We start from the raw sequence: 18,369 nt of genomic DNA on the forward strand, positions 1-18,369 counted from the left end.
AACTCAGAGCGATGTTTATGCTCTCAAGGCGTTTCAACATCTTCTCTATCCCCAGGTTCTTCTTCTGTGCACAGACAACCAAGTCGCAATGTACTACATCAACAAGCATGGTGGGACCGGCTCTCTTCAATTATGTCAGGAGGCTCAAAGGATTTGGTCTTGGGCGACAGCTCGCAGTCTGTTCCTGAAAGCTGTCTATATTCAAGGCGAACAGAATTCATTAGCAGACAACCTCAGCCGAATTCTTCAACTTCACTAGTGGACACTCGACTCTGTCACTCTACAGTCCATCTTTTCTCAATGGGGCACTCCTCAGGTGGACCTCTTTGCGGCTCCTCAAAACCATCAACTGCCCCAATTTTGTTTCAGACTCTACTCCCCTCATCGTCTGGCAGCAGATGCATTCCTCCTCGATTGGACAGATCGGTTTCTTTATGCCTTTCCTCCTCTACCTCTCATGTTGAGGACTCTATTCAAGCTCCGGAGGGAGCAAGCCAGTGGCCCAGACAACATTGGTTCTCCCTTCTTCTTCAACTCAGTTCCAGGGAGCCCATTCTTCTACCAGTGTTTCCTACTCTGCTTACTCAGAGTCAGCAATCCCTTCTACATCTCAACCTGCCATCTTGGTTTCTCTCGGGCTGAGTTCGTCTCAAACAATTCTTTCTCAGCCTGTTCGTCATATTCTTGATGCCTCCAGGAAGCCAGCCACTCTCCAATGTTATCAACAGAAGTGGACTCGATTATCTTCCTGGTGTCTGCTTCATCATCATAATCCAACTTCATTGGCGGTTGAACAGGTGTTGGTGACTATTTGCTCTCTTTATCTGACTCTGGTCTCAAGTCTACCTCCATCAGGGTCCACCTCAGTGCCAATACTGCTTTTCATGAGCCCGTTCATGGAAAACCTCTCACTGCTCATCCTTTAGTTTCCAGATTCATGCGGGGCCTTTTCAATATGAAACCACCTCTTAAGCCTCCTCCCGTTATCTGGGACCTTAATGTGGTTCTCTCTTCTCTCATGAAGCCTCCATTTGAACCCTTGGCTACAGCTCATTTCAAATTTCTCACTTGGAAAGTGGTTTTCCTTATTGCTCTCACCTCTGCCAGGAGGGTCAGTGAGTTACATGTACCTAATGGCAGACCTGCCTGTCACGGTTTTTCATCATGACAAGGTGGTTCTACGTACTCATCCAAAGTTCCTCCCTAAAGCTGTCTCTGACTTTCACCTTAACCAGTCCATCGTCTTACCTGTATTCTTTCCTAAACCTCATTCTCATCCCAGAGAGCAGGCTTTGCATACTTTGGACTGTAAACGTGCTTTGGCTTACTATTTAGAGCACACCAAGCCTCACAGAGCATCTCCCCAACTTTTTCTATCTTTTGATCCCATTAAGTTGGGTCATCCTGTTTCTAAACGAACACTTTCAAATTGGCTTGCTGTCTGCATCTCGTTCTGTTACGCTCAGTCCGGACTGATACTGGAAGGTTTTGTCACGGCCCATAAGGTTAGAGCTATGGCATCGTCTGTAGCTTTCCTCAGATCTACACCTATTGAGGAAATCTGCAAGGCTGCTACTTGGTCCTCAGTTCATACTTTCACATCTCATTATTGTCTGGATGCATTCTCCAGACGGGATGGACACTTCGGCCAATCTGTTTTACAAAATTTATTTTCCTAATGGCCAACCTTCCCTCCATCCCTCTTTTTGTTAGCTTGGAGGTCACCCATCAGTTAAGAATATGCTGCCTGCTTGTCCTGGGATAAAGTACAGTTATCCAGGGACAGCAGGCAGATATTCTTACGTCCCTCCCTCCTCACCGGGTTGGCTTCTTAGCTGGCTTCTCTTAACTAGGGACCGCGCGCCTCCGTCGGGCGGGGAGGCACTCGCACATGCGCGGTGTGGCCTAACTAGAACTTTCTAAGTTCTTAGAGTGCAATCACTCTAAAATTGTCCGTACCGGGGCTCCGTCTGTGCTGTCACCCATCAGTTAAGAATATCTGCCTGCTGTCCTTGGATAACACCTTTTACGGTAAGTAACTGTGCTTTTTCTGCGGCTCTCCAAGTACCCTAGTTTTTCTGTGGCCCTCACAGTTAAAGTTTAACATCTTTCTCAAAACTGACACATTTCAATCACTATAGTGAAAATAAAATCATTTTCCCTACCTTTGTTGTCTGGTGACTTCATTTTTCTCTGCTTTTAACTGTTTCCAGGGCCTTCTTGTCCTTTGACTGTTTTTTTCTCTGTCTTCACTTTCTACCTTGCATCCATCTTTCAAAATGGAACATTAACTTAACATTCAATTTTTCCATTTTTCTGCTTTCTTCTCAAAATCTATTTTTCCATGTCTTACCTTCCCTTCCTATTTCTCTCATCTTCCCTCCCTATTTCCACGGTCTGACGTTTCTCTCCTTCCTTTCTCACCCTCTCTCCTTCCTTTCCTTCCTGGTCTGGCATCTGTCTCCTTCCCTCCCCCCATGTCCCATCTCTGCCTCCCTCTCTATGGTCTGGTATCTCCTTTCCTTTCCCTCCCTCAGACTTTGCATCTCTCGTTCCTCTCCTCTCCCTTGTCTTCTTTCTCCCTCCTTCCCTCTCTATCCCCAATTGGGTGCAGCAGCATTTCTCTTTCCCCCTCCCCCGTGCAGCAGCAGCATTTCTCTTTCTCTTTCTCCCCTCCCCCGTGCAGCAGCAGCATTTCACTTTCTCTTCCCCCTCACTTCCTCCTTCCCTGGACATTATGATCGAGAGTCGGCTCCCTTGCTGCAGTCTTTTTTCCATTCAAAGTCACAGGTGGCGACTCCTCGCATGATCCGCACCTGCATTGGAAGCCTCTCTGACGTCATGACATCAAAGAGAAGGCTTCCGACACAGGCGCACATCGTGCAAGGAGCTGCCACCTGTGGCTTTGAATGGAAAAAAGATCACAACAAGGAGCCAACTGTCGATCCTCGCATCCAGACTGCGGGCCGCAGAACAGTACCTGGGGGGGAGGGGGGGCGCATAAGGCCCGTGGGCCATGAGTTTGAGACCTCTGCTCTAGATTGACTGCATCTACCATGGTACACAGATCTGGTTTGGCTACTGAGGGACAAGTGCCTCAAACTAACATTTCATCTGACTTTCCTTTCACAGGGTCCAATTGTCCTAGAGGATCTGGAATGCTTTCAGCTTATGGCATTGCTCTTGAAAGCGCAGCCTAAGCTCAGAAGGATTACTCAAAGATGGTCTTAGTTACCCTCCCAAGGTCTAAGAAACCAGTGACTATCACAGCCTATGCAAGGGCTTGAAAAACATTTCAGCGCGGGTGTGCTAGACAGAATGTGGAACCTTTTCGATGTCAGTGGTTCTAATGTTTGTTCAGGAGGGGTTCAAGAAGGGTCTGGCAGTTGCTTCCCTCAAAAGCATAAGTGGCAGGCCTCTCGTGCTTTAGGGCTCAAGTGGAGATAGTTTCTTTGGCCTCTCATCCTGATGTAACCAGAACTTTGAAAGGTGTGGTGTAGCTGCAAACTGTGTGACAGGCGTTTCCTTCGTGGAATCTTAACATTGTTCTGCATGCCCTCAGTAAGGCCTCGTATGAGCTCTTATAGGAGGCATTGCTGAGGGATCTTCCTAGTAGCTATCGTCTCAGCCAAGAGGGCTCGGCACTGCAGGCTCTGTTGTGCAAAGAACTCTTTCTCAGGTTTACGGAGGCTGGGGTTTCACTGTGCATGGTACCTTCCTTTCTGCCAAAAGTGGTTTCATCTTTCAATGTAAATCAGGAAGTCTGGCTACCCACATTCCATTCCATAGGTTCCAAGAGAAAGAAAGTTATGGCGTTGTTGGATAGGAGAGTTCTTTTCCATTACCTCGAGGTAACAAATTATTTTTGTTTCTCAGATCATATTTGTACTCGCAAGTAGTAGCTGCCTGGGGAAACCGGCTTCTAGGGCTTCCATTTCAAGGTAGATTTGCATGACTATTTCTTCACTGTATATTGGGTGTTAAACAACCACCATCTCTTTGAAAGCATACTCTGAGGAATGTGGCTTCTTCATGGTCGGAGTCCTGGGTAGTTTCGCCTGAGATTTGTAGAGTGGTTACATGGTCCACCCTCCATACTTTCATGAAAATTTACAGGGCAGATGTAGCAGCATGACTGGATGCTGCTTTTGGGTCCTTGGTGCTAGCAGTAGGCTCATCTACCCTGCCCTAGACTCAGGAAACTGCTTTGGTACATCCCACTGGTTCAAGACTCGTATGTCTTTTTCATTACAAGGTTAGATAAGGTTCTTCCTCGGTCTTCTTTCTAGTAGAAAGGTATACGAGTCTTGAAGGCCCACCCTGTCATTTCAATTAGCCTGTTTGCTGTCTCAGACATACATGTATTTCCAGATGCTTGCCTTTCTCCTGTCTGACAAGTTTGAATAGTGAAGAAATTACTTGCTATTGCAAAACAATGAATGAGTGAATGTGAGACCTTGTGTTAGTGTTGTTGCACTCAGGTAGGGGGCTTGTTCGGGTCTACCTTGTTTTATGTTTTTTGTTATTGGTTTCTTTAAATGTATTCATTCAAGAGCAGATTTGGTTTTGTCGGGGAGATCCCTGTTCTCCTCTTTATAGTGCTTTGGTACAAACTTGAGAGCTACAGCACAGTTCAGGAATATAGAAGGTGAAACCGAAAGAAAATTGTGATGCCTTTTACACAATTTGCGATTAGAGGTGAATAATCCACTGGTTTAAGACTTGTATATGCCAATTAATTTCGCCCTCTACTTATGAGGAATTTAGGAAACGTCTAAAAACACACCTGTTCCTAAAACATCTTGACAACTGATCCACTTATCTCTTTCCCCTCAATAGCGACCTACTGTCCTTTTGATCACTTTTCTCCTCAACAATGAATTTCCTGTCTAATTACTTCTCTTTCTTCTTCTCCTCTTGAAGTCAGTCAATTTGTACCTTTGCTTAATCTTTTGTAAACCGCATAGAACTTCACGGTATTGCAGTATATAAGCTGTTATTATTATTATTATTTCTACTAGAAAGAAGATTATTGAGGTAAGAACCTAGTCTTCCCATTGCTTAACTGATTTTTGGAAATGGGGGAGATGGTATTGGAGTTACAATCTAAAAATAGTTGTGTACTGAATGCAAACCTTTGAGAAAACTGAGCTGACTTCTGCCACTGTATAGATGAAATTCAGTAGGTTGATACCCCTGTAAGTGCTATGTGAATTAAATTCTTATGAACCCCTAAACCCCAAGAATGAAAACCTCAAACATTAATGTTTGAATTCTTGTTAGAAGTCAGGAGTTTCTCATGTCTCATGCTGTTCTTATTCTCCTCTCACACAGAAGCTGGATGCTTTAGAGTCCGATAGTAAACCAGAGTCCAGTCCAGGCATGGCGCTCAGGAAGAAAGGTGCCAAAGAGAGTCCTACATCTGCCTCTGCTGTGAAATTGTACGTAAAAGGATCTCATTCACTTTCTGCTATGAGTCCTTAAGACACCTGTTAGGTCCTTCAGTTTGGAAAGAAATTTTGGGCAGCATATATGGGGCAATTGTAAGAAAAAGGAAATTTGGGGAGCAAAACAAGGAGAATGTCCTTTTTCATCTCTTTGGTGTCTGGTTTAAATGCCTGCTGCATATCCAATCAATGATTTGTGACGAAGACAGGAAAAGAGTGTATAGCTTGATGTCAGTTTGGATCGTTCAGTTCCTTTGTGATCTCCCTCTGTGATCACTTTTTGTAGACCTGGTGATAGATTATTCATGTATGCTTGAGATTTGTTCCTCTTGGTTAACCTTCCACACTCAAAACACACACACACTCTCTCCCTCTCTCATTACTAGTTTGGGAATTTTAGTAGGCTGTGTTCTTGGGAGGTGTCAGTAATTTGCTGGACTTTCTTGAGCATTTTGAAAGCGTCATCAGGTATATATGAATGGAAGCAAGATTAATTGTGCATCAGACTAACACCTAAATAAACAATTACAGTAGAAGTAGTTAGAGCACACTCCTCAGTGATGCTATTTTTTTCAGGGCTATAAGTCATTTTAAAAAAAATCTTATTATGGGATCTAAAGTGAATAAATATATAGAAATGGTCTGTATTTTGAGACATCTATGATTTAGGCTTCAGTAAGGAGTTCATAAACCTAAAGTGGAACGTCATCAGTAGTGTTTCTAAGAGGACTGGCACAGTGGCAGTACTGCTGGAAATTGCCTCTGCTGATTGTGTGTTAGATTTTTCGGAAGATGTTTGCATCCCTGGACATGGAGAAGTAGGCAGGAGGGTCAAGAGAGAAGCCTATTCATTGAAATTATTAAAAAGAAAAAGAAAACCTGATTCCTCCAAATGGGATTCTGAGCATTTATACTTGTGGGGTTACTGAAATAGTGGTTCTGTTAGAGAAAGTGGGTGCATTAGGAAGGCCTTGTTCTCTTACTCTTTCCCCCATTTTCCCCTTTATGTGCAGCTGAGTGGGTTTGGGGTATGTTTCTGAGCTGGAAGCTCAGGTGTGAAGGAGAGTGAGCTAGATCCCTTCACTGAAAATAGACTGGGATTTCAGATCTTGAGAGAGTGAGCACATGGAAAATAGGTAGGACCTGAGTATGTGAGTAAAAAAAACAAAAGTCTAACTGCCTGTAAACTGGAATATGAATTCAGCAGTATTCCTTACAAATACAGAAATGGAATGGATTTTGATCGACCTTTTAGCTTTGCAGCTTCATCTGTTTATATACATAGGAACTAACTATTGATTTTATTCCACAGGGGTTCAGCCTCTAGTGGGGAGGGCTTGGGTGTTGCAGGCAGTGAATCTATGGATGATACCTTATGATGCAAATATGTGAGCCAAAACCCACCCCCCGGAAGTAGGTATGTTGAAAGGCAGATCTTCCGTTGCAACACATGCTGAAATTTCAATGCAATTTTAATGTTTGCTTTTTTCCATTGTATTTTATATAAATAGCATTTCATGAGAATACAGTCATCTAGAATGCAAGGTTTCACTTTCTGGGTGTGGTAAAGGGAGGGAGATATGTGGTAAAATGTCTCCAAGGTACAGGTATCGATGGTAACTTTGGCTGACATTTGTGTGCATGCCCTCTGTGGATCTGACGTGATGGAACTCATGTAGGAAACAGCCATTTACAATAAATAACAATAAAGTCACTCTTTTTCTTTCTTTCTTTCTTTTTTTTTTTTAATCACCACCTTGCCATCCCTACCTAACTCACTTCCTCATTTTCATTTGGTAAGTGATTTTGACAGAGTTAAAAACAAACCACATTTTCCTATTTGCTGTGCAATTTGCTACTTTTAAAGATTTTGAAAATTTGTGGCTCTTGGAATTCCAGAAGTTCTGAGAAGAGCCCTTGTGAGTTTTGGTCTCCCTTTTATCTCTTTCTGCGGTATTTTTAGGAGAGATGAAAAAGGCTTGAAAGCCAAGGCTGTAGGAAACATCTGCCTAAATTAAGGAGGCTGTTGTGATTGTGGTGCTCTAAGTACATAAGATCTTGAGGTTTTCTAGATTTTGGAGAGGTGTGAGGGTTCTTCAGTTTCTAAACAGTGTGTTTACTTTGTTTGCTAGCAGCCTGAATTCAGCAACTAAAGTGGTTCTTGGTGGGGGGGGGGGGTTTACCCCCTCCAGACCTGACTAAAAAATCATCCTAAGAATAGCAAATAGAATGTCTATTTTGCATTTTAATCCCCAGAGGTTCTTGCTTGGAGCTTTTAGTTATATATCTATGTATATATACAGTACATAGATTGACAGCAGGATGACACAGGGAATAAGAATAGAAGCATGGTGCCCCAGGGACCAGACTTGGGAATGGAGACAGGAAGACAGTGAACAGTGAGAGTCACCTAGGTGCGGAAGCTGCTGCTGTAACATTGTGGTAGCCGCCTCACAGTGAAAGTCAAAAGGGTTAAGATTGGTGTTTAATTTTTATTTTGATTGTCATTTAGGGACTTTGTTAGGGATATGTGGTGATATCCATTTGAGCCTTATTAGTCAGGGACACCCCTGCTTCCATATGAGCCAGATCTATGTGGAAAATATGCTTTTATTATTCTGCTAGACCAGTGCAGATGCAGGATATATGCCACTTTGTCAACAGATGGAAACAGAACCACATTTTTTTATATTGATGATATAAGGCTTGGTGCAGGTTAGGCAGCTGCAAGATTCTCTTTCTCTGGGAGACAGTCTCACATGCTGAACTGGTACAGCAGGAGATTAAGTAGACAGACAGGCTCCCAAATTCCTTGTCCACATGCTTTCCTCCTGAGTTGCCCAAGCTCCCAAGGTTGTTGTCTTTGGACCACTCTGTCCAGTAGAATAGCATTCCTGTTGAGGTTCCAGAGTCCAGCATTTTTTTTTTCCTGGCACCCCAGTTGGGCAACACCTTCAACTATTCATCTCAGGATGGTCGTTTCTGTTTTTCCTGGTTGAGTGAGGTTGAAGGACAGGTCAGATGAATCCACCCCAGTATGGCCAGTCTTGGGTTGCTACCAAGCCCCTTTTTCCATTATTTTTTCTTCTTCTTGTTTGATGACACAAAAATCATATCACCAAACTCTCAATCTTTGAGGAAGGTGAAAGATGCAATGTTAATGACAGAGAGAGGTTAATGTTGTAGAGGGTCTGGGAAAGAGCACATGCTTTATTTTTATATCTGGATGATACTGAATTGTTTACACAAACTTTATAGGAAGAACTTTCACTAGATGTCTTAAATTTTATTCAGAAACCAGCTCAGGCTAAACATACTTAACATGTGTTGGAGGAAGATTGGGGGGGGAGGTAGTCAGTGCACATGGGTCAGAAACTATAGTATGAAGGTTCTACTGATCTGAGGACTGTTGAGTACCTTGTTGCACTTTTTCCTGATAGAACTCTAGAAATGTCTGTGACCTGAAGAAAATTAATTGGTTTCCTTTTCTGATCACTGTTTTACGGAAAATAGAATGTTAACTCGTTATTGAATGTTAACAGTTAAATTTTAAATGAAGTATGCTTATTTATTATGTTTGTATGAACATATATACAAATGCGTGTGTGCTTTTCCTGTTTTTAATGATATATTTTTGTAGATGATTTGCATCTAGTGTGCCATTGGGTGATAGCCATTGGGTGCATGAAACTTCCTCATTGGTTTTCACACAAAAAAGAAAAAAATCTTGATGCTTAAATCACAATATGCAAATGGAAGTTTTGAGAACTTTGGTACTGCTACAAGGACCCTTTGTTTACATGGTGTAACAGAGCCGTCACACATTTGGGCTAGGTACTGCAGTAGCTGTAGGTAGCTGAGAAAGTAGAATGCAGCTCCATTAAAGCTAATTCCAGCAAGTGGTTATTGCAAGCCATTAAGGATCAGAAAAGGACCAGAACTTGGCTCTTGTCTGAACAAAATACTTTCATTAAACCAAAGTCCTGTTCATTGAAGGATGTGAACCGAGTGTGATCCTGAGCCCAATTCCTGCTCAGATTAGCCTTTCAGTGCTATAGAAATGATAAATAGTAGAAGTAGTAGTTAGGTTGGGAATATTGCAGAAGCATGGTCAGGCTCTAGGGGAAGGTGTCCGATGCACATGCGCTAGGTCCTGGAAGAAGTCGTTATTTGGGATCCTAACCAAGGGATGGTACTTGTAAAGGAAGGCTTAAATTATCAAAGGAGAAAGGGGAGAGACAGAGGAAACTGGGTTATGATAAATGAGCTCAAGGCACTGGACAAAAGAAACATGGCAGGAGGTGTGGCTTCCGTCTTTAGGCCTGGAATTTCCATACTTGGCCACTGGCTGCTGGACCTGCATTTGGTTTGGTTTTGGTGTCAGCTGGGTGATATTGAACTCAGTTTTGCATCAGGGCTCATGAATATTGCTTATGCAGAAAAAAAACAAAACTTTAAAGTTCCCCAGGTGGTGGTAGGAGATTTGAAGGCAGTGTTTGACATATAGCTTCCCAAATGAGATCCCTGAAGGATCCTCAAAGTGCTGCACTGGTCTGTTAGAAGTGCAGCTGAGTTTCCTCGTACACAGCTTTTATGTTGGTGCTGAGATCACTGTTACATATGTTTTTGTGGAGAGTCAGATTTCGGTTCCACTATTGCATCCTTTACATGCAAATCCTGATTGCATAGAGATGGTGATAGTGGAATTGTGATCTGAGTCTCCATTCCCTGCTCTAACAAGTAGGTTACAAGTTTCTTATTATTCAAGCAGGTTACAAGTTATCATATGACCTTGCTTGCATTCCCTGATTGTCTGCTTGACAGCACAGGGACTGTATTTTGAAAATGAAGTGCCTGTACAAACGTGAAACATTATGCCAGTGCGTTGCCTTTGTAACCAAGTCACTAGCTTCTTTTCTGTCATTTTAGTTTGCAGGATCTGTTCCGTGAAGACTACAGGCATCCATGAAAAATGTAAACGTTACTTCCGTGCTCGTGCTGTACAGTTGCTTCATTTTATGATCAAAATTTTCTTAGTGTGAGTTTTATTCCTTTGTTTAGCATAAGGTAGCAGGTAGCAGCATCGTTGGAAATAATCCTATTTGGGTGATACTATATGTTATAGGCTTAGCAAACTATCTTTTTAGTAGGAATTTAAATGTAGTTTTATTACCACTCAATAAAATGGTCAATTGCCTTGTTTGCTTTCTACCTAGAAAAAGTTTTGCAAGTTCAAAAATATTTTTTTTTAATAAACTAATGGCTTATCCTTGGTTTTGTTTTTTTTTTGAAAGAAATAGTTTTCCAGGTGAGTTTTACCAATTTTTAGAAGTATGTTGAGATGGTGAGAGAGGGGCAAATCCTCCTTAGTACTGTTGGAGAGCCCAGGTATAGGCAGTATCTCTGAAAACAGATGGGACATAGGTTTTCAGATGCGAAATAGAGCAAACAGTATAACAATTTACATTAGACTTAAGTAGCCTGTAAACCCAACTTGCTTTAGTTTTCCTATTATCTTATTCCTGTCTGCCCTCATTATGCCAGGTTCATTTTAAGTGTCTGATAGAGTCGGGCATTGGCCATTTATACCCCAGAAAAATATACCCCAGAAAAGTCCTTATTGGCCAATCTCATTAATGGATGGAGACTTAAACCCTATTTTGCAGTTGTAGATTGGGCATGAAAAGAAGGTTAGAATTTTGAGGCATTCTTTTTTTGTTATACAGACGTATTAAAATAGAATTGAGTTTATTGTAAAACAGGATAGTATACTAGTATTCAGAGAATGTTACGTTTAAATCAAGTTTTCAGTTTTTAAGAGCTTCCCTACCCCCACCCAGTTCAAAAGGTGCAACAGGATGTTGTGAATCTCATAGGGTTTTTTTTCTGGGGTTTTGGTGTTCTGAGTGTGGGGAGTATTCTCAATGTAGGACATGGACTTGAAAGACAGTACACCTTCATGAATATCACCTCAGTTTTTGATTGCATGGGGGATAGACTACGTGCATGTATGACTGTCCTGCGAATTCAGCAAGGCGTTCTCAGATGAACATTTTCTACCTTGATGCATCAAACAGCCCACTTCTCTGAGTCTTCAGAGTACTGTTATCAAGAAGTTGAAGGCTTGATCCAGCTCTGCAAATGTACCTCTCCCTGTATTAAGGAAAGCTGCTGAGAACAAAGAGGGGTAACAATGGCCAGTATTTGTATTTTGAATGAACTGCATATGAACAAAAATATAGCAATGTAATGGTGGTCTTTCTGCTGTCGCGGGGGAGGAGAGGGGATGATGCAGTGTGTAGCTTTTAGGAGGGGAGCATACTATGGCAGTTTATAAAATGAACTTTTGGTTGTTTCCTGTATTGTATTTCTGCCATAAGTGTGTATTAAATGAAAAGGTACAGCATTCCCATGTAGCCTGACTACTAGTCTAACAGCAGACATTTCTGATTCTTGGTCAGCATAGGCATAAGTCTCCAATGTATGTTCAAATGTTGTACATGTATAGTGCTAGCCAGACACTAGACTATGATCAGTGCCTTTAAGTAGTTGGATGCCAAAGTTGCTGCATCTCAAGAACACTGGAGTGCCAATAACCACAGTGGACTACATTTTGTACCAGATTTGTGAAGTTTCCTAAAAATTGGAGGTACGTGTTTTCAGCAGTTTGAATCAACTGTTCACTAATGGTAATGTCCATGGAAGAGCTGGACTTGAGGACAAGGCAGGAAAATACATATATGATGATCTAGTGATGGATGCTACGTCAAGATCTATGGAAATACTCAATGGACATCAAAAATTTGTAAACTAAGGCTGAAATTTGTAACTTGAACACTGTTTATTATATGGATTGACTTCAAACAGTGGAAAAATTTGTCCCTCCTATTCCTCTCCTTCCCTCCCCCACAGCCTAGAAGCCATGTCTGAGATCTACAGCAGAGAATGATGCTAGGAATAGGCAGAGACTCTGGAGATGTATGGTCTTTCTCCTTTTTATTGGATCAAGAGATGACCTACTATACTGGAAGCTACTACTGCTAACCAAAATATAAATGCTGGACAATAAATGGATAGAGAAAATCCAGACTTCCCTGGAGCAGAGAACCTGGTGGATAGAATTTGAAGCAGTTCCAGTTGGTAACTGTCCACTCACAAAGATTTAGCATACTGCTTTCTCCCATGTTGTGGTGTTTGCATTGACTATAAATTTAATTCTGTCATGTATGAGTTAATCTTTAGTAATCTGCGTTTTGATCTAATAACCTTTTTCAAAAATAAAAACAGTTTAATGCATGCAAACCAAAACCTTGAATGATGTGTGTAAGCTTAGTCTGTTTTGAATCCATCAGCGCTTAAAAAAGGTCAGTTTTTACACTGAACAGTCACTTGCATGTAGTTAGTGAATATGGTTATAGAGTTAGTTTCTGAAATTTGCACTTACTGTTTTGAGTGAACTTCCACAAGGCTGATTTAAAAGTGATCCAAATAAGACTTATTACTGAACATGCAACAAAAATACTCAAATAAGACTTCAGTTTTTTTGCACACACAGTATATACTACAGTTCAATTTTAGTCATTAAGCCTTTGGACACAGAAGGTAATAATTGGCTTAAAAAGGTCTATATACAGTTTCTGCTTGAAAAGCATATGGCATCTTGTTAATTAGGGAATAATGGCATTAAGAACCTGGGCATTAGAGCTAAGGTGGTATTTCAGTGTGTTGCATACAATTCTGTACATGCATATTCTGTGATCTTTTGGGCCAGGGCTGGGAAATCAGCTGAAAGCTCTTAACAGGATGAAGATGAGACAAGAACTATTTATCCAGAAAACTTGGATGAGGACATCATGGACCAGGGTCGAGCATGGGCTGTTTGGAAGATATGTACAAGGATGCTGAGGATGGAGTGGAATGCACTTCAGAAGACTTCATATTCCTTATTTTATTTATATTGTCTTGAACTAGACCATTTCCATAACTGCTGGAGCCTGTTGATATAGTTCCTAATTATGAATTGTCATGTTCATTCCAGCTGAAAGGGGAACATACTATGTGTAGATTATAATATTTGTTTTTATTATAGATATGCTACAGAACTACAAAATCTAAGGCCCTCTAACGTTTTAGATCTGGGCTTCTTCAATAAGCCCAATCTTAAAAAACAAACAAACAAAAAAACTACCTTGTAACATTGCCTGCAGAATGTCATTCTCTTAAACAACTACTATAAATTTGATGAACAGATCAGATTCTGTAAAGAGACATTTCAGCTTGATGAATGTCTCTCTGTAAGGAAGCCTTACAGCTCTGAATAATAAGTATGAAAAATGAATCATTGTTCCTTTTAGCCTTTAGCAAAGGGGTGTGCCAGGTGATCTTATCAAATAACTTGCTGCCATTTAATGCATTGGATTGTGGCAAGTAGTTTGATTCATTATAGAAAAAAGAGAACGAAAAGCTGTGTGATTCCCCAGATAGTCTATAAAGTTCGATGTGAATTTTTAAAACTTTACTATTGTCATAGTTCCTTCGATTAAGGTGCAATGTAAAACTCAAATATTTTGAATTTAGCAAAATAACCTCTGCCACATTACACAAACTTCCATAGGCAAAACCCTGGAAAGCAAAAGACAGATAATTCAATCTTTGATCTAGCTTGGTAGGTATCCTTTTGATTTTAAGGATAGTATTCTAACCACAGTAAAGACAATGCAGACAAAGTATCATATATACTTGAATATAAGCTGAGATTTTTGGGCCAAAAAAATGGGAGTCTCAGCTTATATTTGCATCAGTGCCCTCCCCCCCCAGATCTGTTCCAGGCCTCCACTGGGCCTGACATAAGACCTGGTGGGCCAAGACAGGAGCGATCCCTCCTGTCTCCTTTCCCAGCTGACTGACAACTTTCACTTCCCTCCCTCTTCCCATGTACCTTTCAATTCCTTGGTGGTCCAGCAGTGAGCTGAGGCAGGTGTGATCTTCCTGTGCTCCTGTCCCATGCAGAGCCGCTAGCTGAATGACTGCTATGAGTCCCGCAAGAATTTGCAGCAGCCATTCATTAGCTCCTGCTCTGGTTCACTGCTGGACCACTAGGGACTTGAAAGGTGGGAGGGAGGTAAAAGTTGTCACAGTCGGCCGGGACAGGAGGCGGGATAGCTCCTGTCCTGGACCACCAGGTCTTGCGGCAGGCCCGGTGGAGGCCTGCAAGGCATTGGAAGGGAGGGGGCACAAGTTGCAGAGCCTGGCAGGGCAGGAAGGGAGGGGGCTGGGTGCAGAACCTGGCAGGGGAGGGGATGGTGGCAGGACATTTGAATATTAACTCCCTCCCCTAGTTTATATTAGAGTCAATATTTTTTTTTTTTTTTGGGGGGGGGGAAGTTTGCCTCCATTTATATTTGGATTGGCTTATATATGGTACCTTTTTTGTTAATTTTGGAAGAGTTTAATATTAAGAGGCAACTTTGTTTTTAATCACTTTTAATAATGCTAAATGTTTTGAATAAAAGAACTTTCTATCTACTTTGCTTGAATGTGGCTTCTACTGAAAAAGGTGTGAGCCAAATCCAAAAATACCTTCTCTACTTACAGAGGTAAGGATAAACATACCTTATAAACCCCTAGTAGATTATTGGTGTTTCAAAGATGGATCGTGGCCTTTATAATGATAGCAAAAATACCCAGGCAGCCTGCTTGGACAGCTGAACCTTATATCATCCAAAATGTTATGGAATTATGTTAGATGTTTATTGAATTATATTGTGTCACCAGTAGGTAGAGAACACATGTCTTAACTAAAGTTCTAGTGCAATGTGTGTAATGGTCTTGAACCATGCGATTTTGCATCTGAACCCACATACTGCTTGTAGAAAACTTTTGATAGTCTTTTCAACTCCACTTCCTTCCCAGGGAGCTGCTCCCACCACCCCCTTACGTTTATTTGCTCAGAAATGTTTCTGCTCTTGATTTTGCTGATTCAAATCGATTCACTTTCCCCAAAAATCAGACTCACCAATTCAGTAACCAACCCTCCCCCCCAAATGTAATCTGATATACTGTCGGGTTTCCTAAAGCAGCAGCAGGGGTGACCCAGTTGTCTGTGAACAGGAAGTTTGCAGTCTGCCCTGCTGGGTTATGGATGACGCAGCAGAGTGAAGCCCTGGTGGGGCAGGTTGCAAACTGCTTGTTCACAACCAGCTGGCCACTGCTGCTTTAGGAAGCCTGATGGTATGTCAGATCACATGGGGGGTCAGGAGGTACTGCACAGGGGGATAGGGAGAGATGGAAAGCTGCTGCACATGGAGAGAGGAAGTGTTAGACTTGGGGTGGAGGAGAGGAAGGGAAATGCAGCAAAGAGATAGGGTTGTGAGGGAGAAATCCTGTATGTGGTGGATGGGAGAGAGACATGCATGGAGGAAAGAGGGAGAAATGTACATAGGCTGGAGGACAGGGAGAGAGAAAGAAATGTTGCACATGATAATGAAGGGGAGGAAGGGAGAGATTTGACTCGGCACAAGGCAGGAAGAGAGAAAAAAGAGATGGTAGATGGTGGAAGAGATGTTAGATATGGCAGTGGAAGGGAAGGTAGTGAGAATGGAAAATGGATGGAGCATGGAGAAAGAAGAAAATGTCAAATGGGCAGGAAACCCTGGTGAGCAAGTTAACAGAAGACAAACAGAAACCAGAACCTGGGACCAACATGATTTGAATAGCTTGACCAGACAACAAAAGATAGAAAAATAATTGTATTTTCTGTTTTGTGATTACAATATGTCAGACTTGAAATGTGTATTGCCAGAACTGGTGTTGGTGAGCTAGGACCTAACAGAGAGAGGAAAATCTCTTTTTTTGTTTTTGTTTACACCAGAGGTTGGAGAGGGCAAAGAGGGTGTGGTGGGTGAAAAGGCTACTAAATAACCCCACCAGGATGTTTGAAAAAAACACATGATTGGGCAGGAAAAGTGAATTGAATCAAACGATTCAATAATCTGCATTGAAAAATTTTCCCCTGAATCGGGAAGCACTATGCATTTTTATTATTTCTGAGTATTTTTCTAAGTGTTCAATTGGAGACTCAATGCCCAGAGGTTCCCACTTCTAGGGACATCTGCCCGGGAGAAGTTGTAGGATCAGTCCTTGGAGACACCTAGCTAGCCAGCCTGTTTTTGCATTTTTGAAGCTCAGGGGCCATCCCCTGCATAGCTGTCCACATCCCTGATTTATTCAGGGGTTTGAGCATAGGCTATTTGGCTTCTTAGCCAAGTACAGACGCATGGGAACTGCTGAGCACAGGAGGACCTGCCAAGGTCCTTGAGACTCCCGGTACAAGGATTCACTCTGGATTTTGTGAGCCTTATGTGGAATGCCTTTTTGAACTGAAGAAAGTCCTCTGCATCTGCTTGCAGCATACCAGAGGCAGTGGTGCAAGGGAGCTCCCCTCAGCATGTGCTCCGGCAAGATAAGAACACAGGCTTGGATCAGGAGAATAGAAAGTCCGATTCCATACCACTGTTGTCTCAGGGTGAAATTTCACTGGCAGGCTTGGACCAGGAGGATAGAAAATCCGATTTCATGTCACTGTTGTCCCTGGATGAAATTTCCCTGGCAGGGTCTGGTTCTTTGAATGAGTGTGGCAGTGAAGAAGCAGTAGTGATCCTGGACCAGGGGAAGACCCCAAGGTGTGCTGACTTTTCAAGGCCTCTGCACTCTCGGGCATTATTTCCACCTCGCTGAAAGAATTGAAGCTGGAAGTTCCTCCAGCTTCCTCATTTCAGTGCTCAGTTATGAGAAGCTCTTGCTCCAACTGCATGTTTTCCTTCACATCCAGACATCACAAAGAACACTTGGTGTCTCCAGAGAGATATTCAGCTGAAGGTAGATTTTGCTGGTGGTGCAGATCACCACATCCCTGTCTAGTGAAGGAGGTGTGATGATAAAAGATTCTCAGGACCGTAAAGTGAGCTTGCTCCTCAAAAGGTAATTTGAAGCCTTGGCCTTAGCGATTAATGCAGCTGTCATGACTTGCTTTGTGGCATGTGCTTGCCATACTTGCCTCTCTGAAGCCTCGGACCCGGAGGACGAAGATCCATGGACACTCTGGATATCATCACTGAGATGGAAAATGGATGGTGAGCATGGAGAAAAAAGAAAACGTCAAATGGGCAAGAGACCCTCGTGAGCAAGTTAACAGAAGACAAACAGAAGCCAGAGCCTAGGACCAACATGCTTTGAATAACTTGACCAGACAACAAAAGCTAGAAAAATAATTTTATTTTCTGTTTTGTCATTACACTATGTCAGACTTGAAATGTATATTGACAGAACTGGTGTTAGCGAACATGAGCTAGGACCTAAGAGAGAAAGAAAAAGTCTTTTTGTTGTTGTTTACGCCACAGCTTGGAGAGGGCAAAGGAGGGTGTGGTGGGTGAAAAGGCTACTAAATAACCCTACCAGGATGTTAAAAAAACAAAACAAAACCCCAAAACACTTTCTTGGGCAGGAAAAGTGGATTATGAGTAAGGTGTCTGCCTATGTGATCTCCACTTGATAGATTCTCTGGCAAAGAAAGTGACCTGGAGATTCAGCAGTTAAAGCCACGCTGAGCAGGATCACCTTTCAGGGGCAGATGTTTGGTTGTGGTGGTAGCTGCAGCTGGCACTCCTCTCCAAGGGCATGCCTCTTCATATTTCCTCTTGGGTGATATGACTGATTCCAGCCATTTCGGGGAGGGGTGGGTGTTCCATTGCAACAGATATACAGTTCAGGGTCATTGAACATTGGCTCAGCAGAAGTGTTCCATAAATTACCTGGAACTAAGCCATTCGAATAGCATGTCAGGCACTGAAGAAGTCTAGAAGGCAGGGCAGTCAGATTCTTCTTGAACAATGTGACAGTGATGGCCTATGTCAATAGGCAAAGA

At 42.3% G+C, this 18,369-nt stretch overlaps 1 protein-coding gene across 4 annotated transcripts in view; it reads left to right on the forward strand.

Moving 5' to 3' along the window:
• LOC117364739 overlaps nt 1-18,369 on the forward strand; it is a 296,082-nt gene that overhangs the window by 266,142 nt on the left and 11,571 nt on the right. For 3 of the 4 annotated variants that reach the window (XM_033954287.1, XM_033954285.1, XM_033954288.1), the window contains 3 exons: nt 5,335-5,441; nt 6,760-6,864; nt 10,377-12,762. In XM_033954287.1, coding sequence (XP_033810178.1) covers nt 5,335-5,441; nt 6,760-6,826 — 174 coding nt within the window. In that variant the 3' untranslated portion in view covers nt 6,827-6,864; nt 10,377-12,762. Of the gene's footprint in view, nt 1-5,334; nt 5,442-6,759; nt 6,865-10,376; nt 12,763-18,369 lie in introns of those variants that run through there. The other variant, XM_033954286.1, reaches the window with a different exon arrangement.

This window comes from Geotrypetes seraphini, chromosome 8 (genome assembly GCF_902459505.1).
Source record: "Geotrypetes seraphini chromosome 8, aGeoSer1.1, whole genome shotgun sequence".
Classification (NCBI taxonomy): domain Eukaryota; kingdom Metazoa; phylum Chordata; class Amphibia; order Gymnophiona; family Dermophiidae; genus Geotrypetes; species Geotrypetes seraphini.